Source organism: Crocuta crocuta, unplaced genomic scaffold, assembly GCF_008692635.1.
Source record: "Crocuta crocuta isolate KB4526 unplaced genomic scaffold, BGI_CrCroc_1.0 scaffold556, whole genome shotgun sequence".
Classification (NCBI taxonomy): domain Eukaryota; kingdom Metazoa; phylum Chordata; class Mammalia; order Carnivora; family Hyaenidae; genus Crocuta; species Crocuta crocuta.
This window is the reverse complement of record NW_027527436.1, coordinates 3878043-3903032: the sequence shown is the minus strand read 5'-3', so window position 1 is coordinate 3903032 and position 24990 is coordinate 3878043. Positions and strand designations below refer to the sequence as shown.

Below are 24990 nucleotides of genomic sequence, written 5' to 3'. Positions count from 1 at the left end.
ATTCTTCTGAAGCCCATAACTGTGCAGGCATCATAAATGAGTGATTTAGGAAGCCTTTGGTCAGCCAGCAGAGGCCACTCACAGCTTGCTACTAAAGTGGACGGCAAAGTAAAACTCCTTCTTTAATCACTACTCGCCATCATTCTCAGCTGGTTAATTTTTAGTTTCTTCGTCAAAAAAAAATATTACCATGAAGCAGTATTAAAAAAACAAAAGTGGTTGCTGTATTTGTTTTTTAATTAAGCAGTGATTAATCTTTTTCTATTAAAACATTTAGATCATTCATTATTAGTGTTTACCAGAAACGAGAATTTATGCACTTAATAATTAGAAGTATTATTATTCTAATAGGCCAATCCTTCTAAATTCTTAATTATTGATGCTGACTAATTTTAATGAGGGAAAAAAAAAGCTTTAAAGTAAGGATTTCAAATAATTACAATGTTTAGTTTTAGATTAAGACATAACAATTGCGAACGTCATATACGTACATGTACGCATGTGTGTATATTTTAAAACCTTCATCAATTTGGTATAATTCACATTTTGACAATTCTTTTAGAGAAATGTATGTGCTCCTATTACTTGAACATGTGCTGAGATTACTCCCAGATTATCTGAAGTCTGTCTTCATTCGCTACTTCATGTGACGCTGGCAGCTGAAAGGTTAGCATTCTCTCTTTGACACAGGATTCCTGGTAGGAAGTCTAATCCGCAATTGAAAGGAAAGCCTTGCACTTCTCTGAGCTTTATTTCCTGTGAGTTTTTGATTCTTTCTAAAACCTTTTTGGTTTTAAGGTATAATCTCACATTCACATTGATACCTGCTTTGAAGGGGGAAAAAATACTCCATGTTCTCTAATTTTCCGGGTTCCTAATCATATTCTCATAGAGTGCTTACCCCTCTCCAATACAGTTCTTAAATTTTTTGCTACTTTGGGTGTAATAACTGGTAGTAGAACTATTTCTCATTTCCGTTAGTGTATCCATAACATGTGCTAACAACCCTGTTTGGCCCACCGTGCTCATTTCTTGCCTGTATTTAAAATAGCCACTTAGGTTACTCTGAAGTTACAAGTGAGGACCGGAGTATCATCCTTGGATGTATAATTCTTGGCTGAAGATTTTCCAAGAGTATATTCTAGATTCAGCCAAGCATCTCCTGCAGCAAATCCCCAAATACAGAAAACACTTGTTGTGGTCTATTGTCTCCTTTGTGTAGTCCCATAGGGGACAAAGTAATAGGTTGTGAATAGGACAGTTGAGGGTCAGATCTAGCTCTGTTTCATCTTTTTGATCTGGGGCCCGTGCCCTCAACTGGTATTTGAGAATAATGCTTATTTACTCATCCCCCTTTCCTGTGAAACACCTTATAAGCAGGCAAGAGCTGTAATGCTTAAGTGTCGTTATCATTACTAAGAATAATAATATTTCTACCAGTTCTGTTCATTCTTGATGTGTCATGGTGGTCATTAGCACACTTTCTTTGTTCACCTTTGCATCCTTCCAAAAAGGAGTAAAAATTGTTAATAATATTACGGAGCAGTACCTGATGACCAGGTAAAATCACTGTTATATACACTACAATATAATTTAGATGACGTGAAGCTGTGAAGAGAGGATGACACATAGACCCTAATAAGAGTCTTCCAGTGTGAGATCTGCCAATAAGAGCAAGATTGAGTGTGAATATTGGTAAATTTTAAAATGAAAACCTAGTACATATTTCTGTAATGTTATTACATTTTACAAAATTCTAAAAGCATTTTCTTCATTGTAAAATCAAGTTATAGTGTATAAAGTTAGTAATTTAGTCCAACCATTTTCAAAATCTCAGCTAATTCAGTTGTCCTTCCAAATGGATCATCCTCCTTCCTGAGTGCTCCTTATAGGAGCACATTGACTATAGTTAAAACTCCGGATAGGTGAAGACTTATAGTGACCTCTTCCTCGTACCCAACACATCAGCAAGCACACATGAGCTGTTCTGCACGTACCTACTGTTTTTTCCTGTCTTATAGCTAGTAAAGAGGATTTTTGCTAGTCTACTGTATAAATACACATTTTACTTTAATGGGTATCTAGGCAAAGGAAGGTAAAATGTGAATCAGCTCATGAATTATTGGCTGATTTTTTTATTCTTAAAAAAAAAAAAACCACTCTGGAATCAAAAGGGACCCTTAAACTCAGGACTTTATCATGACATCAAAAAGATTATTCAGTGTGACAGAGAACTAAAATCACCCAATGGAATGGAAACCATATACCACTTGCCATATAGTTAATATAAGCATAATTTTATAGTCATAGTAGTTAACTAGTAAACATTTGTTGAATTGTATCAAGTAGAGCAGTTTTGGGTGTTGACAAGGGGAGAAGTGAGTTACTACATAAGGAAGGATCACGCTGAAAAATAAGGATCAGATTAGAGAGGGCTTTGAATGCATTTCTCATTAGTTTTAATTTTACTTTCAGCATAGAGCTATGGATGGCTCTGGAATGAGAAAACTGACATGTAAAAAGCAGCAATTTAGAAAGTTGAATTTGGCAAGTTGGTAAGATGGATTGGAGCAGGGAGAGATAATTGCATTCAACTCCCTTCTCACAGGTGATTTTTTTCCCCATCTTCCTGTTAAATCAGATAACTACTTTGTTTCCCTTTAATCTTACAAATGATATCCATTTGTACTACCTGCATTGTCCTTTTTGTATTGCTTTACAAGTAATTCTAAAGTAACGTTTATTTTTTTATGTTGTTTTCGAAGTAATTCTAGTATTATTTTCCTGAATGTTTTCTATCCCCAAGTAGATTGTGCCTTCGTGAATTGCGAGCAGTCTGTAATATTATATATGAGAATAGAGGACACAGTGAAATATTTTATTCATTCTCCTCCTATCTTGTAGCAGAACTTTTCAGAACACCGATATAAAACTCATTTGAAATACTTTGGGAGAACCTTTTTGTTTCTTTTGCTGTATGGGATTAAAAGATGTACATTTTGTACATTCATTTTAACAGCTACTTAATCAAAACCAGTTACTGCAAAACATTTAGGGTGTTATTTCTTATGATTGTTTTTGGATGAAGATAAATGTGTAGACTAGCAACCATAATAAATTTCCTTCCACCTCTTTGCTCTCCTCTCCTTACTTCCTGCCCTTGGGGTTTAAAGCCTTATTGTTGGGTCTGGCTTTGCCGAGTTGTTGTCCTTATTATCTGTCACCTTATTATTTGTTATTTGACTGACACATTTGTTGAACGTAGCAGGGGCCCCTCCTGCCGAGCCTGCTAAATTTTCGGGGCTTGTTTCTCTCTTCCGAGAAGTTGAGTCAAATTAATACTGGTCCTTAGAGAAGCAGGAAACTTCTGGGACTTGACGCATGGCAGGCAGGCTCAGGCAAGATCTCCCTGTGGCCTGAAGGCCCGGCCGATTTGATTGACCAGTCCTCACGAAATTGAAAGGCCTTCTTTCGAATGGCAGCCTGCCACCATACGTATTTGTCAGTGTGGGCACTGAAGCAGAATAGCATTTGGAAAGCAAATGTAATTGTAAATAAGAGCAAAGTTGAAGGAGAATGACTATATTAGAGGGAGAGAAGAAAGAATGATGGCCTCTTGTACTTAGTGGGGACATAACACTTCATTGACAGAAGGAATCTTAATCCTTGAAAATATGAGTTGGGGCATCATCCATATTGAACAGACTTCTCATTAATCCTATAAGACCATTGTGTCTCAGATAGTTTACCTGCTTTGGGAAGGGATTGGTTCAGTTATCCAATTGTAGGAGAATGAGATGGGATGCAGGGGGAGTTGTTCACGACAAAATGAAAATGAGATAGAAAAACGAGTGTTGTGTTTTATCTTTTGAGGAGAGTCATGAAATTGGCATTAAGAAATCAGGGAAAGAATAAGAAACTGTCTTAATGTGTCTAACGAAAGGGAGAAGATGTTCTGTCACTTTTGTCATTAGCTAAATCTCCCACATATTCTTACTCACTGACCTTATGAATTTTGACAGTGGTACTTTCTTGTCCAGCTGTTGTTCAGTTTCACCTGTCATTATTACATTCCTATTTTCTGAGGTTGATAACAGTAAATAACAAGTAGGAAAAGCGAAGACCAAGGTGGTCTTTTAGCATTAGTGTTTATTCCACAATCCAAAGGGCAGAAGTTGACAACTGCTTTGTTGTCTAGAGACCATCCATTCCTTTCCAGCTTTGAGTTGTCTTTTTTTTTAATTTTAATAATTTCAGTAATGAACACAGGCAATGTGAAGAAATATGCCTACCTCATTTAGAACTGTAGTCACTATTGATACAACAATATTTAAAAATGAATCTCAAGAATTCTGGACATATAGTGTGATGTCTACGATTGCCATCAGTAATTATTGCCTAATTACATAACTATCTCCAGAGTCTTAACAAAGAACTGGACTGTGGAAATACCATTTCTCATGAAGAACAGATTACCTGCGCCCTATCTAATCTTGCGGAACACAATCTACTTTTTCTAACAAAAAGCACTTTATTATGTGAATATTTTATTGATATTTAAAGTTTTTTTTAATTTGTTATTTCTTTCCAAGACATTTCTGGAGTACTTGGAAGCCATATTTTTTGGAAAATAAAACAATATAATTACTATACTTGTTTAGTAGAAATTATTACTTTGATGTGACGTTGAAAATTGCTTCATTTATTTTTATGAAGATTATTATCTAACCCTAAATTCTACAGTTTTAGAAAGAATTTTGTAAGAATGTTTCTTGATATTTTATAACGTTGAAGTATCTACCAATAATCAGTCTTATTAAACACACGCTTCCAAGTTTAAAATACATGGAGACTTTAATATAGCACTGCTTTCCACGGGGTAAGTTTTGTATTAAGATCTTATTCTGATTTTCAGGAGGGATGTCTAGTCCCAAAGTCACAAAAGGTTTTCATAGTAAAAACATTTTACTCCTGACACAGACTAGTGGTACTAACCCGGAGAAAATCATCATGTGTGGACCTCAGTGTTGTATAATTTCATTTAAAAAAAATTCCAAATTACGGCTGTTGGCATATCTTCAAAAGTAAAACAAAAAATGACTTGAAATAACAGGAAAGGCCATTCACCTCTATTTATTTCTTTAAAAACGGGCCATGTACTATGTAAATATGAAAAGTCATTTAAATATCTACATTTGGTGCTGTAAATCTTTTGTGAGTTATTTGCAGCAATTGAATTGAGTGTATAGTTTATACATCTGTGATTTCTGAGAAATACACACTGTAATTATTTCTGACTAGATTGAAAGCTTACATTTGTATTGTAGGGTAAATTAGTTATAAATTCAGTTTTATTGTATTCAGTTGCATTGTTTTCATCAGGCAATTTATCACATGGGGGTATGTGAAATTTCTTCATTTATTAAATTTCAGATTATGTATTTCAAGCCAGAGCAAGACTTAAACATTTTTCCATAAGTATAGCTTCAGGTAAACAAGCAATTTTAGCCCTGAAAATAGCTTCTGCTTCTGTCAACACGTTGTTTATTCTTTCTCTGAGATAAAAAGTTCAGTTTTCTGATATTTGTACCAAGATAAAGTCAGTAAACAAGATTAATATAGTGTGGAAAAGGTTGTCAGCAGCCCTGGCAAAGGAAATAAGTTGCCTGTACATAGAACATACTGTAAACTGAATAAAAGTGTCAGGTCCACCATGAGATAATGTGATCATGAACCTCTAACAAAGCATGACATAGGCCCAGTCGGCTCTTCTCAGAGCCGCAGTGTAGAAAATGGATTACTGTATTCCTGGGATACCCACTGGAATCGCATGAAAACCTCAATGTGAGATGAGTGCAGGATGTAGCCCTGGAGCTGAGCCACATGTTTACCTGTGGTGCCCAGACCGTGGGGTTATTAATGTCATCATCTGTGCACATTTGCAGTATGTGCATTTCTTGGAATTTCAGAGTGTCTGCTGGCATCCTTGGTACCTGAGTGATAAAGGCACAAACACATTTTTGGAAATGTTAGGCTTTTTTTATAGGCATTTTTCTTGCCTCCTGGTGCTTTCTTTGGAGGTACACTTTAAGTGGCACTTTTATAATTATGGTGGGTTTTTTATTATTATTATTATGACAGCATAACATGACCTTTCGTTATAAGATCTTTTTGACTGTGGTGTGGATTCATTCTTGCATGGCTCTGCTTACGTTCGCCTTTGAGAACCCTCTATAAAATAAAACGTGTGATTTTTTTTAATGAGAGTAGCTTACGTTATGAAAAATTTTTGAACCTTTGACTCTTGATCAGATTTTTAATTTTATTTGGAAATAGAGGAATAAAATGTTCTTTTAGGTGAAATTACAATTTGTTCTGCATAAATATGTAGATTATCCCTAATTTTCTGGGAAAGCTATGAAAAAGACTGGTGACCCCTTCCTTGACTCAAGTTTTATATGCATTTAAAGGTGTGCATTATATTTAGGAATCAGCTGCAAATCCACTGGTTTTGGGAAATATCACCTGCTCAACACTAATTAAATGAACTTCTTTTTTTTTTCAGAGTATGATGAAATATATACACAGTTGAGCAGTATTTGGAAATAAGAGTCAGTGGTCTAGTTCTTAACTTTTTTTTTTAATTATAAAAGTACTTTTAAAATAGTCTTAAAATTCTAGCAGAGAATCTAGCACTAAATCAAACACGAGGCCATTCTTACCAGGAATGAAACCCATGCAATGTGGTTTAGCTTTTGAGGATTAATATTTTATTCTCCATTTTAGTGTGGAAGTCCTCAAATGGACATGTCCCTATTATTATTCACAGGATTGTTTTTGGTTTCTGTTTTGTTTTGTTTTTTTAAGAAACTCATCTNAGGGCACTTGTGGGGATGAGCACTGGATGTTATATGGAAACCAACTTGACAATAAACCATTTGCAAAATAATTTTTTAAAAATTAAAAAAAAAAAAAGAAACTCATCTGTAACTTATTTTTTGTTTTGACTCTCCTTTCAGGTGGGTGCCCCAGGCCCTGTCAGTAACAAGAGGATGATTCACTTTTCCCCAGATTCTCATCACCATGAGTGAGTACGCACTGACTTGTATAATCTTGACGTATTCTATGTCTTTCTTTTGGAAAATCGGTAGCTGTTGCTCGTGAAGGTGGTTTCTTGTGCACCTCTCTTAAGAAAGAGTAAATATCTTATACCACTGACATTGACAGTTATGCAGGAACAATTTCCACCTGTGGCAGAAATGTAAATAAAGGTTTTTGAATACAATCTTTCTTTTCTTTGCAATAGAATTTGAAATTCTAAGTTTTCATTACGTTAAGTAGCGTCAGGCTCTCCTTCTACTCTTCCATCCTTGCTCCCTTCCTCCCCACTCCTAATGCACTAAAACGCAGAGTAAATGACTACTGAACTATTTACTGCTCTGCTCTCTGCTTCTGCTCAGCATGAGACGTGAGGGACCAGAATGTATTTTCAATTTGCAACAAAAAAAAGGGAGAGTCTAATTTACTAAGTAATTCCAAAAATTAATCATTGAGCTTTAACTTTGGTAAATTATTGGCTGAATTTCTATGTGCTAGTTCTAAGCACGTCTTCATTGGAAGAGCTTAAGTACGTATATATTTTCGGCCAGTACCATGTCTCCTGGGAAATTGGTTGAACTTGAAACAGGCCATAAGATATAGAAAGACATAAATTAATGATGAATGAATTTTTTCTGGCAAGCAATGATATTAGGATCCATTAGATCCTGTCTTTTAAATCCCTTCCTTAACCAATGTAAAACAAATTATTGTTCATCTATAGTATATTTTATAGAGATTATTAATAGGAGTATAATCTGTATGATATAAAATATTATTTATACAGATTATTATTTTATACAGTATTTATTTTATAGATTACAACATCATAATCTTCCCTTTAAATAGTTTATTTCATTCATCTTTATTATCCTGTAAGATCTTTTCTCTATTGTTTCTCAAACATGAAGAAAAAAGAATAAAGCTTTTTATTGGACAGCCAAAAGACTTGCATATTTTCTTCTTAATTTTCTGTTCTGATATGAATCAGAAACATTAGCAAGTAGATGTAGATCCATGTTTCAGCCAAAAATTGAATTTGGTAATGATTGTAAATGCTCTGAGGGCAGACAAATCTCTATCACTGTTGGAGTCCTGTGCCAACAGTGCCGAGGAGGCAGTAAATAGTAATTGAGTGAATGAAGATATGAAAGTATGAATTAAAAATAGGGCAAATTGGATAATGTCAACTGAGTATTGCTTCTACAGTTAGCAGATTTGACCCTCATTGTGTGCCCCTGACATCCATTCCACACCAGTCTCTCTAGTGGCTCTTAATCAATTAAATAAGATTCTCTGGGATCGGAACTCAGATGTCACTATTTTCAGAGTTTCCTAGGTTACCCCAATGTGCTTGATTAGCATTCTGTCACCATTCAGGACTAACATGGGGTCATTTTACTGCCTCTCACCCTACATGCTACCCGTCCCGTCCAGTCTCTTCAGTATCCCATGCTGATTCCATCTTTTCCACTTTCTGCTCCATTTTTCAATAAGCTCTGTTATCTTTTATATTACAGGATCCTAGTGAATCTTTCTGTCTCTGTTTTCTCACTCTTTGAGTATATACTACTTCATTATGCTAAATCTCAGTTCTGACACTTTTATTCCCCTACTTATAAACTCCCCAGTATTGCCTCTTGACAGTGGAGGAACCTCATTAGCATATTATTAAACGCGCTCCAGGATCTGACTCCAGTACCTTTCTGCTTGATCCCTTATTTCTCCTTCCTAGGTAATGGTCCAGCTCTCTTCCCTGGTCTGCCTGTCTTCCCTAAATGTGGCCCCTACATCACTGCCCCCTTAGCCTAGGATTTTTCTCTTGCATTCTCTCTTACCCATATCTTTCAAAAATCCCATTTGTCTTTATTCAGTCTTGACTGATTAAAAACCACCATTTTATCAGAACGTATGAGATACTAGTACAGAATACAAGATGAAATGAACAAAAGCTTAAGCCAAAAGATTTTATTTTGTTTCTCACATAAGTCAGGAGGAAGGTGGCTCTAAGGCTTTTTAGTGACTTAAAATTACTATCAAGGGCCAGACTTTCTCTTTTTCTGCTCTGTCATCATATTCATTTCCTAGAGCTCCTATAACAAAGCACCACAAACTGGGTGGTTTAAACAACAGAAATATATTGTCTGGCAGTTCTGAAGGTTAGAAGTCCAAGGTCAGGTGTCAGCAGGGCTGGTTCCTTCTGAGGCTGGAGGAAGAAGCTGTTCCAGGCCTTTGTCGACCCCTGTGATTTACTGCCGGTCTTTGCTGGTCGTTAGCTCCTACTGATCACCCTAATCCTCGCCTTCATCTTCATATGGACTTTTCCATGTGCATGTGTCTGCCTCTGTGTCCAAAGTTCTTCTTTTTATAAGGACACAGGGACAGAAAAATGAGGACATTTTATATGGTCAGACTAGGATCTACCTAATGACCTCATTTGAACTTGGTTACCTCTGTAAAGGTCTAGCTCAAAAATAAGGTCATATTCTGAGCTACTGGGGGTTAGGACTCTAGGATATCTTTCTGGGTGACAATTCAATGCATAATACCATCTTTACCATTTTTTCTTTTCCCCTCATAGTTATGGCCTCATGCCTATAATTTCACAGGTCATGTCTGCTTTCTTTTTTTTTTTTTAATCTTTTTTGTTTTTTAAGTTTATTTATTTTTATTTTGAGAGAGAGAGAGGGAGAAAGAGTACAAGTGGGTGAGGGCCAGAGAGAGAGAGAGAATCCCAAGCAGGCTCCATGCTGTCAGCACAGAGCCCAATGTAGGGCTCGAACTCATGAATCGTGAGCTCATGACCTGAGCCAAAACCAAGAGTCAGACACTCAGCTGACTGAGACACCCAGGTGCCCCTGACAGGTCATATCTGCTGATGTGTTCACCACAGCAGGTACCCTTCGAGGCTAGTGCACACTTTTAGCAGCCCATTGCTTGCTTGCTTCTTTTTTTTCTTCCTCAGCTTAATTGAGATGTAATTGACAAATAAATTTGTAATTTATTTATTTACTTATTTAAATGTTTATTTTTGAGAAAGAGAGAGAGAAAGCAGAAGCAGGGAAGGGGCAGAGAGAGAGGCCGACACAGAATCCAAAACAGGCTCCAGGTCCCAAGCTGTCAGCACAGAGCCCACTGCGGGGCTCAAACCCACGAACCTTGAGTTCATGACCTGAGCTGAAGTCAGATGCTTAACCGAGTGAGCCACCCAAGCATCCCAAATTGTAATATATTTAAAGTGTACTACATGATGATTTGATACACATATACATTGTAAAAGAATTCCCACCATTGACTTCACACATCCCTTACCTCACGTATTTATCTTTTTACCTTTTTTTTTTTTTTGAGAAAACACTGAAGGTTACTTTCTTAACTCTCAAGCATACAATTCAGTATTGTCCATTATAATTGTCATGCTATACATTAGATCCTCAGATCTTATTCATTTTATAACTGAAATTTTGTACCCTTTTACTTACCTCCGCCTATGTCCTCCACCCCCCACAATACCACCATTCTACTGTTTCTTTGATACCACACCGTACTATCTTTGTCTGGCTTATTTCACTTAGCATGATGCCTTCCTTAGCATGGAGATCCATCCATGTTGTTGCAACTGGCAGGATTTTCTTCTTTTTAACGCTAAATAATACTCCAGTGTGTGTGTGTGTGTGTGTATCACAACTTCTTTATCCATTCATCCTCATTCATTGAGGGACACTTTGGTCATTACCATATCTTGGCCATTGTGACTAAAACCACAATGAATGTGGAAATACAGATAACTCTTCAAGATAGTGATTTTGTTTCCTTTGGATATATATCCAGAAGCAGAATTACTGGATAATATATGGTAGTTCTTTTTATAATTTTTTGAGGAAGCTCCATACTGTTTTACATGGTGGCTGCACCAGGTTACATTCTCACCAGCAGTACCAACGAGGCCGTCTTCTCCACTACTCACAGGTTTTTCTCTCTTGTCTTGTTGATATTAAACATTCTAAAAAGTATGAATTGATAATCTCATTGTGATTTTATTTGCCTTTCCCTTCTGATTAATGATGTTGTACACCATTTTATATACCTGTTGGCTGTTTGTTTGCCTTTTTTGGAAAAATATCTATTTGGATCCTTTGCCCATTTTTTAATTGGATTGTTGGAATTTTGCTATTGAGTTGTACATGTACCCTGTATGTTTTGGATATTAACCCCTTATCAGATATGTGGTTTGCAAATATTTTCTTCCATTCCATAGGTTGCTTTTTTATCATATTGGTGGCTTCCTTGGCTGTGCAGAAACTTTTCAGTTAGATGTAGCACCACTTGTTTATTTTTGCTTTTGTTGCCTTTGCTTTGGTGTCAATCCAAAAAAATCACTGTGAGATTCAGTGTCAAGGAGCTTACTTCCAATGTTTTCTTGTAGGACTCTTAAGATTTCAGATCTTGTGTGCAAGTCTTTAATCCATTTTAAATTGATATTTGTGTATGGTATATGATAGGGCTCCAGTTTCCTTCTTTTGCAAGTGGCTGTTCAGTTTTCTCAAGATCATTTCTTGATCAGAATATCCTACCCCAGTGTATATTCTTGACTCTTTTGTCAAAATTAATTGATCATATATGCATGGGTTTATTTCTGGGCTCCCTATTTTGTGCCATTGATTTTTTTGTGTCTGTTTTTAGCAGCCAGCATACTGAGTTGATAACTATGGCTTTGTAATATAGCTTGAAATTAGGAAGCGTTATGCCTCTAACTTTATTCCTTATCAAGACTGGTTTGGTTATTTATTTGGAGTCTTTTGTGGCTCCATACAAATTTTGGGATTTTTTTTTTTAATTTAATATGGAAACGGCCATTGCAATTTTTGTAATGATTATGTTGATCCTGTGGCTTGATTTGGACAGTATGGAAATTTTAACAGTATTGACTTTTCCAGTCCATGAACATAAAATATCTATCCATTTATTCATGTCTTCTTCCATTTCATTCATTAATATTTTATACCTTTCAGTGTACAGATGTTTTACTTCATTCATCTCATTTATTTCTGTTTTATTATTTTTGATGCTATTATATGGTATTGTTTTCATAATCCCTCTTTCTAATAGCTTGTTGTAGAAACAACTGATTAATGTCTCTTGATTTTGTAAATTTTACTGATTTTGTTTATTAGTTCTAACAGATTTTTGGTAGAGTCTAGGTTTTCTTTTTCCTTTCAGATTTGGATGCTTTTTTTTTTTCTTCCCTAATTGATCAGCACAGAATTTCCAATAGTGAGTTGAAATAGAGTAGCAAGAGTGGACATTCTTGTCTTGTTCCTGATCTTAGAGGAAAGCTTTCAGTCTTTTACCATTTAGTATGATGTTAGCTGTAGGCTTATCATATATATGGCCTATGCTATGCTGAGGTACATTCCTTCTGTGTCTAGTTTCTTGAAAGTTTTTATCATGAAAGAATGTTGAACTTTGTCAGATGTTTTTTTCTGCAGCCATTGAGATGATCACATAATTTTTGTCTTTCCTTTTGTTAATGTAGAATGTCACATTTATTGAATTGCAGATGTTAAACCATCCTTGCATCCCTGGGTTAAATTCCACTTGATCATTATTTGTGATCCTTTTAATGTAATGTTGAATTTGGCTTGCTAATATTTTGTTGAAGATTTTTGCATCTATATTCATGAGACATATTGGCCTATAATTTTCTTGTAGTTTCCTTATCTGGCTTTGATATAAGAATATAATGCTGGTCTCCCAGTGCTGTTGTATAGAAGTGATCCCTCCACTTTTATTTTTTGGAAGAGTTTGAGAAGGATTGGTATTCTTTTTTGTTTATTTTCAACATCAAAAATTGTATTACCTTGGAAGCATTAGAATGTCAACAGAATAGCTACAGGGTTTTGTTTCTTGTTTGTTTATTTGTGGGGAGTTTTGGCTTTTGTTGTTGTTGTTGTTGTTGCTATTACAGAGTGGCTTTTACTTAACAGAACAAGTTTTTGTATTAGTTGCCTCAGAGACGAGGGAAGATGAGAAGAGTCCCGGGCCCANTCCCCTACTGTACCAGACAAGGTTAGTGGCTGATGAAAATACTGCCGGGACAAGGCTATCTAAAGACACATTTGGTAGTATGTTAACTATACAAAAAAAGACACTACAGTTTGCAACCATAACTTATGCACCATTACAGTTCAGTATTTTTTCTTTAAAAAGAATGAGTTGTGTATAGCGAAGTTTAGTGCTTTACAGACCAGGAAAAACGAACCTGTGCTAGAACCAACTTATTCATCATCATCTTCTTCATCCTCTTCCTCTTCTTCCTCATCTTCCTCCTCTTTTGTCTTTTTCTCATTTCTTTTTCTTTTTTTCAGCCTTGATGACTCCCTTTTTTGCCTTATCAGGCTCTTCTGTAGCTCATTATGCAGCAAACTCTTTTGTATTTTCTTCAGCTCAGCAGCCTTTCTTCATAAAGCTGCTTGTCATCTGCTGCAGAATTATTCCATTTCTCTCCCCTTTTCTTTGCAACATCACCAGTGGATATGCTCTCCTTTGATTTGGGGACCATACTCAGAACAAAACAAGAAAAAGGTCAAGAGAGTCCTCTTGGGTGGATTGATTGGGATCTTTGAACTTGTTTTTGGCTTCCCCCGTAGGAGGGAAGGAAGGTTTCAGTTTTCTTTCCGAAAGGGTCTTGTCCACCTTTGCCATGTTATCAAAAACTTTTTTTTTCTTTTTAATAGACATGGTCTTCCACTTCTCTGAATGCTTCTTAGAAACTGAGAAGTTAGGGCACCTGGGTGGCTCAGTGGGTTGATCATCTAACTTCAGCTCAGGTCATGATCTCATGGTTTGTGAGTTTGAGCTCTGCATTGGGCTCACTGCTGTCAGCATGGAGCCTACTTTGGATCCTCCTTCTCCCTCTCTCTCTGCCCCTCCCCTGCTTGTGTTTGCTCTCAAAAATAAATAAGCAGTAAAAAAGAAAAAAAAAAGAAGGGAGAAAGAAGAAATAAAAGAAAGGAAGGAAGGAAGGGAAAGAGAGAAGGAAGGAATGAGCGAATGAATGAATGAATGAACTCTGAGAAGTTAACTGAAGCATCTGGGTGCTTCTTGTACTTCTCCTGGCAAATTTGCACAAGGAATGATAGGATGAAATTTTGCCACACAGCTTCTTGGGATCATCTCTGCCTGTGTTGACTTACTTTTCTTCATTGAGGCACAGAGTCACCCAGTGCCTCTCTGGCTCTCACTTGCCCCAGCATTGACTTTGTGGAGCTCAATAAACTGCAGTGACTGTCTAAATTCTTCTTTAAATGTTTGGCAGGATTCACCAGTGAAGTCATATGGCCCTAGACTTTTTTGGGGTTTTTTCCATAACTTCCTGAATCACCTTAATAGTACTTGGTCTTTTCAGATTTTCTAATTATTATTTGAAATTGGTGGACTGTATATTCCTAGGAATTTATCCATTTCTATAATATCTAAAATATTGGCATGTAATTGTTTACAGTAGTTTCTCACTACTGTATTATCAGTTTTTAGTATTTCTGTTATCACTTGTAATGTCTCCTCTTCATTTCTGATTTTATTTGAGTCTTTTCTCTTCTAGTCTAGCTAAAACTTTTCAGTTTTATCTTTACAAAATCTAGATTTTAGTCTCATTTATCCTTTCTATTGTCTTTTCTATTTTATTTATGTCCACTCTAATCTTTGGTATTTACTTCTTTCTGCTAACTTTCAGTTTTGTTTCTTCTTCTAATTACAGTTCATGGAGTTGTAAAGTTAAAGTGTTTATTTGAGATATTTTTCCCTAATATAGGCTTTTATCACTATAAACTTCTCTCTTAGAACTGCTTTTGCTGTGGTAAGTGCTCATGTGCCCATTAAGAATGGCTTCTTTGTTTACTGTAGTCTTATAGGTGTCATGGACACAAGCCCCCCCCCCCCATTAGCTTTCAGAGCTAGATGTTTTGGGGCCCTGTCCCAAGGTGAGAGTCTTCAAAGTTGGGACACTAGATATGTGTTCCAAACCCTTTGCTCCTCAGGGAGAAGTTGGGAATTGGAGTGTCCCTCCTGAGTGTATGGCTTTGTGCTGGGGTGGGATTTATGATGAGTGTGTTCAGCCTTTCTTACCCACTTCCATGTGGGTATTTTCTCATCTGTCTGATGTATAGGAGTCACTCAACTAGTTTCTGGATTTCTCACAAGAAAATTGTTCCATGTATAGCTAGAAAACGGTGTGTTCATGGAAGAAGGGAGTTCAGTAGCCTCCTCTGTCACCATCTTGGTTCCTAGCAGCCCCTTTCTAGTCAGTGAACATCAGCAGGAATTTAAGTCACAGACTAAAGTCAAGGTGGCCAAGTTGTTTGTTTCGGCATTAGGGTTCCTTCAAAAATGTAGTAGGTTCTGTTGTGTTTGTGGTTGTAATTCCTTGCCTGAAAATGCTACTGGCCTTGATGTTCTCCAGTATCCTTACTTAGCTTTTAGCTTAAAGGCTTTTGCCTTGACACCGTGTGAAACATTGACCTCCAGAGGGTAGGTACCAGTCTTTAAGAAACCTCTAGTCAGCGTGCTCACCCTCTTTGTCAGAGAGGCACACTGAGGAGGGTCTAGACCAGAGCCTGAGTCATGGTAGTCAAGGCCCCGTGAAATCTGCCTTCCATTCCACTACCTGCTTCCACACAGAAACTCCAAACTTGGTCTTCCCACCTGCAGCTCCCTAATTGTGTCTCTCACCAAAATTGAATTGTAATCTGTATGCTGAAGGCACCTCTTTCAATAAACCTATATTTTATCCCTTTCTTCAAGCTTGCCCTTTACTATGTAGGGCAAATGAACAGGTGCCTTGTAGGCTTCATTCTACAAGTTTCTTTTGAGGTGACACCATAGAACACAGCATCATGAGTATTTTATTTTACACAAGTAATAAGGACACAGACACACTTCGTACTACACATATACACACACAGTCCCAGTTGAATTACCTATTAGTACCGTTCTAGGGACTAGTCTCTTTCTCTAGTCAGTCTAAAAACTGACCACATTTTGCTTTAGTTTGTCTGTTTCATTTCCTGGGAAGGAAACCCAACAGGGGAAATTTTCCTACCATTTCCTTTAACAAGAGAAGGTGTATGGTTAGTGTTCAGGGTATGGCCAGACGTAGTTTAGCTTCGCCAACTTTCTTGCCCAGATAATTAAGTCCTTACTTTCATTCAAACTGCTCCATATGATAGAATCAGATACAGAAAACTGACTCTCGGTGCCACATTCAGTGTCCCATAGTAGGAAAAACAAGGTATTTATAATTTATACCCTCAAGATATGCAAATGATTTCCAAAGGAATCCTGGTCACCAAGAGTTTTAAGGGAGTCCATTTCCAGATTCTTATGCTTATGTATACACCTTCTTTTCTGAAATCATTAACCCTGGTAATTCTGCTGATTCCTGTTTTTCACAATTGCCTTTCTTCCACTTTGGGAACAAAAAGGCACCCCTCTCCCCCAAATCCTACTCTTTGGCACCTTGCTTCACACCATAAAATCCTTTTGGGTCCAAAACAGAGGGACATTCCAGATACGTTCCAGATACTATGCTGATATTGAAGCGGACAGATTGAATCTAACGACCAAATTACAAAGCCTTTTGCAAATTAGGTAGAATGTTTCTAATTCTTTGTTTTTAGCAGCTGGTAGATTGTTAAAAATACTCCTTTATCTAAAAAATCATTGTGTGATTTTTGCCTTAAATCTCTAACAGAGTTCAATAATCAAATGACTAATCAGATTCTTTTTAGTTCCACTTACTAATTTATGTGAAGGTTTCTGAGCATTCAAATTGATAAAAATAAAAAATATGAATAGAATTGATGCTAAGGTAATATTCATCAATAGCTACACAAATTATTTTGGGAAGAAAGTTTATTTATTATGCTATTAATAAAATTTTATTATTTTATGTTCAGAACTATTAAAATATGTTAGTTTTATTAATTAAACACCAGTGACAACTTTTTCATATCTTAAATATCTGTTATCAACTAATCTTAATCAGTTTTGACTGATAAATTCATCAAAATAATTTAAAAATTCTAGTTTTATAGTCACAGAAATTTAAGAAAATTAGATAGATGATAGATAGATAGATGAGAAATATATAATTGTTGCATGGCAGGGTTACTAATATAGGGCTTTGAAACATAAAAATATATTATATTAGGATAAACTTTTGTGAGAAATTGGAAAATTCAAGGAGTTCAAGGAGAAAAATAAGCCATGTAAAAATTTTCAACTTTTAAAGAAGTGCTTTTCATGGTGTTTAGTTTAGTTTAGTTTAGTTTTGTTTTGTTTTTAAATGCATTGATGGTGGATATCAAATCACAGTGATATTTGGATTCCAATGTGTATACTTAAAAGAGTTGCATAATGGTTTTATTTTACAACGTTAACATATATAATTGATAGAAACTAATTTTTGCAAATATTTAATTTTATGGTGAAAAATTTTAGATGTCCCTACTTAAAATAAGTGAGGATATTTTCATAACTGCATCAGACAACATGTACTCGGAAATGGTGGAAGACCAGTGTGCATAGGCTTTCAGGAAAAAGTAATGGAATGCTCTACAAATAATGGTTTACACAAATTGCAGTTTAGTTTACCAACATTACCAGAAGCCTGGAGGAGTCGGCGGTCCCAGGGCGTTGAGGAGGCAATACTGCATCGGCCAGTGTCCTTTAAGGAATCCTTGGAATTTTCCACAAAATTGCCGCCAGCAATTCTCTATACCTTCTATATCCTCCTTTTAGGTTTTTATTTCTACTTGATTATAGTATTTATCACATTATTCTCTAGAATATAGTTGCTGTACACATGCTTCATTCACCTTAGTGGGCCATGAGTTGGAGACTTCGTCTTGCTCTTCTCTATGAGTCTTCTAATACACAGCACAATGCCTTACACATCAAAGCATAGGCTCTGGGGTCAAGGTTACCCAGTTCCACTACTGGCTAGTAATGGGAAGACACACCTCCTTCCTGACACTGGCACAAAAGTATGGGGAAAGCACAGATTAACCAGCGTTTTGTGTGATCCCTACTACCGTTTACCTCAAAGCTGTAATAACTAACCTGGAAGAATGGCTAGAAATAGTCACTAAATTACTAAATATTCAGGAACTCCTAATGGGAAGTAAGCAACAAGTACTACTTATTGACTTAGAAGAATCACGGTTAACTGTGATTACTACTAATTCAACATTTGTTTTGCTTTCAGACCTCCAAACAGTCTGGAGTAGGAAACCTTAAAATAATTTTACTTCACAGAATTTCAGACTTAAAAACAGATTCTAATGAGTAAAGGAAAAACTATTTTAGAGGCTCTAACACAATAATGCTTAGGAACTTCCATTTTGAAACTATGTGGTTATAGGGTCATGTGGTCAACAGAGGGTAGTGAGCAGCAGCCCAGAAATGACCAATGAAAAGAAAACAGGGCTGCTGAGCTGGGAAGTTAAGAAGGATGTTTTTAGAGTTAATAGAAGGAACGCCCAGCATGGGGCTCAGCATGCAAAAGCACACCTCGCTCAAAGTTTTGAGCTTGGTTTATGAAAGTAGTGGAGCTCGGTCAATAAAAGTTTGGGTAGCTTCTATAAAAATTAAAGTCAGCAGTAATTTCAATTATAAGAATTACTTATAGAAATTTGGTGAACAGCCAACTCTGCGGCACACCTCAAGGTGGAATCTCAGTTTTAAAGGTAAACTGACATGGGCTCTGTGTGGGTATTGAGAAGCCTTGCAGAATTAGGAAAATCTGATCATTTTAATAAAGTACTACTTAACGTGGTACGAGTCACATATTTAGATGTTGCATAATCATTTATAATTATACATGCATTGTATATTTATAGTCCAGTTGTTAGTATATTTTAGGTCTCTTTTAATAGAAGATATTTAACCCAGACAAATGAAACATCCATTAAAATAACTGTAGAAAGGTACACCAAAAGCAGCAAGAACCTGAATCCAGCTGACTCAGAGAAATCTGTATCTAGTTTCTGAGAAAAAATAGTATGTTAAGTTTTGAAATTCACAGTTAATTACTCTGTTGACTTTCTGAAAATACAAACATTAAAATGCAGAAAAAAATAACATAAGACTACATACTCTTTAATAATATTTAAGACTTCATGTGGGATTACTTTTTATTCACTCTAGCTTCCTTTTGGTACTAACCCTAAATGGTTCCAGAATTTTTTTCTTTTTTACATTCACTTATGAGATACCTGTTTTTAAACTGAGTAAATATGAGAGGGCTCCTGGGTAGCTCCATAGGTTAAGCATCCGACTTCCATTCAGGTCATGATCTCAACGATTTGTGAGTTTGAGCCCCACATCAGGCTCTGTGCTGACAGCTCCGAGCCTGGAGCCTGCTTCAGATTCTGTGTCTCCCTCTCTCTGCTCCTTCCCCATTGGCGCTCTGTTTCTCTCTCTCTCTCTCTCTTTCTCTCAAAAAAGAAAATAAACGTTAAAAAATTTTTAATAAATAGAGTAAATATGAAATATTAGTTGACTTTTAAATGCTATTTATATTTGCTTTTATTTCATTTTAAAGTATAGGACATTTACCTGAGGCATTATATGTAAATCAAAACTTACTTTAAATGCAAGTGAGTAACTACCTATAATCCTATGATGATTCCTTTATAAAGCAAATATTTACACTTTATTTTATCTTTTGTATAAATATCGAGTGTGCTTAAAGCAAGATTTGCCTGGATTAAAGGTTAGTTCATTGGGAATACTTTCATACTTTGAAATTTAACACCTATTGCTTTATAGTAAAAGTGGCTTTAACTTCAGATTGAGATAAATAAAATATACCCGATCAATTCCTCCTCTAATTTACTGTGATTCCCTTGGGAAGTCATTCTAGCTTACATGTGTCATAATTTTTAGTTGTGGAATAAGGATCAGAACAGCCCTTCTTATGTAAGGTATTATTACAAGCTACTTACGTAAAATACAGACAAATTGTTAAACCGGGTATAAAACACTTTAGGATGATGATGATGATGATGATGGTAGTAATGCTTTATCAGGATAGTATATTTTATTTTTCCAAGTATTTTCATATGCACCAGTCTTTCCAGTGTTTTTACTGCCTCTCTGAAGCAGTGATGACACCCCCATTTAATAGATAATTTGACTTCTGGAGGGTCACACACTATATTCTACCCAACCAAAAGTCAGTTAAAAAAAACCAATGTGTTCAGCATCTAGTATGTTGGGAGAGCATGTAAATATTACGTATGAACATGGGTGTCTCTACTGACATTTAGGAATAAATAGGTAGTTACTACAAAATTTCAGAGAATAAAAGTTCACATATTACTATATTCCACTGTGTGCCACAGGAGAAGAAAATTAATATCTAATTTAAACACATAATCTATGCCAGGTTCTTAGCTTTGTTTAAGCACCCCAATACTGTAAAAAGAGGTGGGATTCCTTTTATTGCATAGATGAGGAAGACAAATGTAATGGAGAAACTCATATTTTTCCTTCCTGTCTCTTCTTCTCTTGAGTCTTCTTTAACACTCATACAGAATACTTCATCTGTGACACTTCTAGTCACCAAGTGTTTGGAGGCTTTTCCTCACAACAGCAAGCAAGTCTCCAGGAAATCAGCTGGCTGTCCTGCTTCAACTCCGTTTGACACTAGGCACTTGGAGATAGCATCAGATTCTGCAAGTTAAGGGTTTAGTCCTGCGAGACTGCCTTGCCCCCTAACCTCCACTCCAGATGCCACTCGCAAGCCCAGGCTGTTAGCTATGCTTCTGACCTACCAGATACAAATTGGAGTTTCCAACAACCGCCTCCAACTGAGGACACCAGTTTCAAGTCCAGGTGGTTACCTGTGCTTCTGACTGGCTGTAAATGAGAGGCCCCTACAACACCCTTCTTGGGTTTATTTAATTTGCTCACAGACTTCAGAGAAATGACTTACTAGATTGCCAGTTCATTATAAAAGAGTATATGTCAGGAACAGCCAGATGGAAGAGGTACACAGGGCCAAGTCTGGAGTAGGGGTGTGGAGCTCCCATGCCCTCTCCAGGAATGCCACTCTCCCCATATCTTCCCCTCTTCCCCTATCTGGAAGGTCTCCAAACCTTGCCTTTTGGGAATTTTGTGGAGGCTTTATTACATAGGTGTGATTGATTGAATCATTGGCCTTGGGGATTGATTCAACCTTCAGCCTTCTCCCTGCCCCAGAGGTTAGGAACTGGGGCTGAAAGATCCACCCTCTTAATCACGTGACTGGTTCCCTTGACAATTAGCTCCCATCCTTAGGTACGGTCCAAAAGTCACCTCGTTAATATAACAATTTGTCCATCTCAATGCTCTGGAAATTCCAAGGGTTTAGGGAGCTGTGAGCCAGGAACCATGGAAGAAGACCAAATATATATAAGAAATACATTTTGATCTACTGAATAACCAAATGCATATTTTTTCTTAAAAATCATATATTGCTCCAAGACTCAAAAAATAAAAGTAATTTGTCAGAGTTCACCCAGCTAGTAAGTGCCAGAGCCTGTATTCAAACTTTGATCTTTCTGATTCTAAAACCCATGATTTAGCAACCATACCAGGCTGGATTTACATTTGTAGTTAATAAAAGCGATGGAGTTCTAGAAGGCTTTCTTGAGCACTGTTTTAGAATTGACTGTTTGTTTCATAAAAAAATAAATGAATAAGGAATATCTTTACTTCCCAGTCATCTGGTCCACAAAACATGAGAACCCGAAAGAATCTTAAAGACCACATAGGCCAGTGCTGTTATTCTTCTCGTTTCATAGAATAACGTGGTACCTCTAGCTGTTAAAACTCTGTCCTGTATCTCGAGTCATTCATTTATCTATTCATTCAGAAAATATCTGTAAGGGCCTACCATCTGCTAAAGGCTAGGTATACAAAAATGAGCAAGGTAGACATCATCACCATTCACATGGCTCTACTTAATAGAGGTAATAGACACTAATCAGGAAGCGCACACATAAATGTGTACCTGTACACTGACACACAAATGCATCATTATATAAGTGATATATAATGATCTAATTATAGAGAGCTAAGTGAGCTAAGTATTCTAAAAGAGAACTTTTTAAAAAAGAATTTTAGGGGCGCCTGGGTGGCTCAGTCAGTTAAGCATCCAACTTCAGCTCAGGTCATGATCTCACAGTTCATGAGTTCGAGCCCCGCCTTGGACTCTGTGATGACAGCTCAGAGCCTGAAGTCTGCTTGGGATTCTGTGTCTCCCTCTCTTTTTTCCCTTCCCCCCACTCACGCTCTGTCTCTGTCTCTCTCTCTCTCAAAAATAAATAAGCATTAAATTTTTTTAATAAATAAAAGAGAATTACAACTAGACATCAAACTAGGGAATTACAGACCTCAAGCTTCAGATGGGACCTCTAGAAACCAGGTGAATGTGGATGAGAAGAGCACTTCAGGCAGAGGTAGCTGTGTGTTCAGACAGTGTAAGAAAGGCTAGCGAGTGAGCACAGAACGTGAGAGAAGGAGGGATTACTGAGTGAAACAGGAAGACTTTAGGCAAAGGACTGATGATGCTATGCTGGCCTTGTGGGCCATTTAGGGATTCTTTCTTCTAAGAGTAGTGCAAAACCACTTTAGACTTTGGTTCACTTGTGTTTATCTATTTGTTTGCTTGAGGTAAGTGTGTGACTAACTAAGTACTTGAGAATTGACTCCAACATCACTCTAGCTGTGCAGTGTGATAAATGGATTAAACTGGTACAAGAGAAGTTGCAACTTGCTGATGGTTTGAATATGAAAGAGAAAGGTATCTGGGTTGAACTGAGTTGTCCACTGGAGGGTTGGGGCTGCTGTTCACTGAACTAGTGAACTAGCTAGATGTAGTAGAACTGCTTTGTAACAAAAGGAATATTTGAGGTATTTATGTAATTATTAAAAGGGGAGCCTGGATGGCTCAGTTGGACAAGCGTCTGACTTTGGGTCAGGTCATGATCTCACAGTTGATGAGATCAAGTCCCACATGGGCCTTGCTGCTGTCAGCTCAGAGCCCACTTCAGATCCTCTGTCCCCCCTCTCTCTGACCCTCCCCTGCTGATGTTCTTTCATAAAAATGAATAAACATTTAAATAAATATATAGGAAGCCCATTACATGTTAATACAAATAGCATGTTTTTATGAAAATTAATGATCTTCCCCCTTTCCCCACCAAAAAAATTAGTGAGAACGTGCCATTGTTTGCCCAAATCACTGTAATGTTTGGCTTTGTAGATGACAGTTTAGATTCGTTGCTGCTTCCACTTTCAGCCTGTGGTAATCTATTGTTTTGGTGGAAGAACATGAAGAAAATCTAGCCTCACAGATAAGTAGTTGGAATAGGAAGGAGTATTTTAATAGCCTTTTCATTTGAGATCATTGTGGATATTCTTTGATACTATACTAAAACACAAACAGTGGTTGTTTCTCAAAAGTTAATTATAATGTATAATCTAAAAACATATCAATGAACTGTTCTTGCTCTGTTATGCTAAATCTGTTGGTCTGTCTTGAACTCTGAATGGATCACTTACACATCATGATTTAGTGAATGGTACTAAATTGGCCATATAAAGGCATAATCCATAACAGAAGGGAAATGTATTAGTCAAGTTGTCTAGGTAACTGCAGCAAGTAATTTGCTTCTAGTTGGTAATTAATCCAGATGACATTTGCAGACACCAATGAGTGTCCATTTCCACATCAAGGTAGAATGGGACCGTCCAAAGAGCATGACTGTCTTTGAACTTGAGAAGTATTCCAGTAAGAACATAGATAAATCTTATGAATGTAGAGACTGTTTATTCCCAGGCCTTAGTAGTGCAGAAGCTAGAGATTACATAGAAATCTTAGGAAATGTGCCCTTTTAAAAGAAGCGTCTTGTCCTGCTGCAATATGGCATTGTGAACGCACACTGTGGCCAAGTAGCCTAATGTCTCATTTCTGCACCTGGAACATGAGATTGACCTTGTGAGGTTTTTACGAGGACAGAAAATAATACATGTCATGTGTCTAAAGAGTACTTGGCACATAAAAGTACCCAATATTATTGTTCTTGAAAAAACAAATAGCATTAATAATAATAGTGGTATCAATCCCTGTGGGCTTTTAGTGGTTTATTTGCCAAGTTTTCTCTTGATTTCCTATTCCTTGACGTTTAACAAGTAGTTTTGATGCTGAATACTGCCAAAGGACTGGGCACATAGCTAATATCCCCTCCCACTGAAAAGGTATCAGCAGATGGGTCAGTATTAAGTATCCACGGACCAGCTGAAACAATATATGTGGGTCATGCAAGGCAAGGACAGCAGGAGAAGGGAAGACTCAACTGTGCAGAGACTCCTACATTTTGAATGTTGTCGTTGAACTTGTCCTCAGCCAGAACCCAAGTTGTTATCACAATGGAAGGAAAAGGTTCAAGGTACCTTCAGCTGATGCTCCAGAATTCACATGATTCAAGGGCTTTGTGTGATTGTTGCTGGGGGTATAGCCAGAGGATATAATATTCTTGTATTTTTAATGTTTTTTAAAACTCCAGCAATCCAGAGGTCATAATTTGTTGTAACGATGCTATAATTAAGTTGTGGTAAATGATAGCATTTGAAGATTTTATAACCAGAATTGATTCATAAAATGAATACAGTCCCAGCAGTTTATGTTAACATAATTAAATGGAAATGAGCTCAGTTAGAGCAAACTCTAACTGAGTTTGCTTATTAAATTGAAAATTACTGGGTTATGAGCACTCTTACAATTCTGTCAAAATTGGTGTAAGTCTAGAATTACATGAAATATCCATTAAAATAAAGCATATT

General features: G+C 36.7%; 1 protein-coding gene and 1 pseudogene across 1 annotated transcript in view; one reads left to right on the top strand and one right to left on the bottom strand.

Moving 5' to 3' along the window:
* GPATCH2 (G-patch domain containing 2) overlaps positions 1 to 24990 on the top strand; it is a 193439-nt gene that overhangs the window by 119693 nt on the left and 48756 nt on the right. The window contains exon 6 of the mRNA XM_077759483.1: positions 7020 to 7087. Coding sequence (XP_077615609.1) covers positions 7020 to 7087 — 68 coding nt within the window. The remainder of the gene's footprint in view (positions 1 to 7019; positions 7088 to 24990) is intronic.
* LOC144227866 (high mobility group protein B1 pseudogene) lies at positions 13377 to 15235 on the bottom strand (annotated as a pseudogene).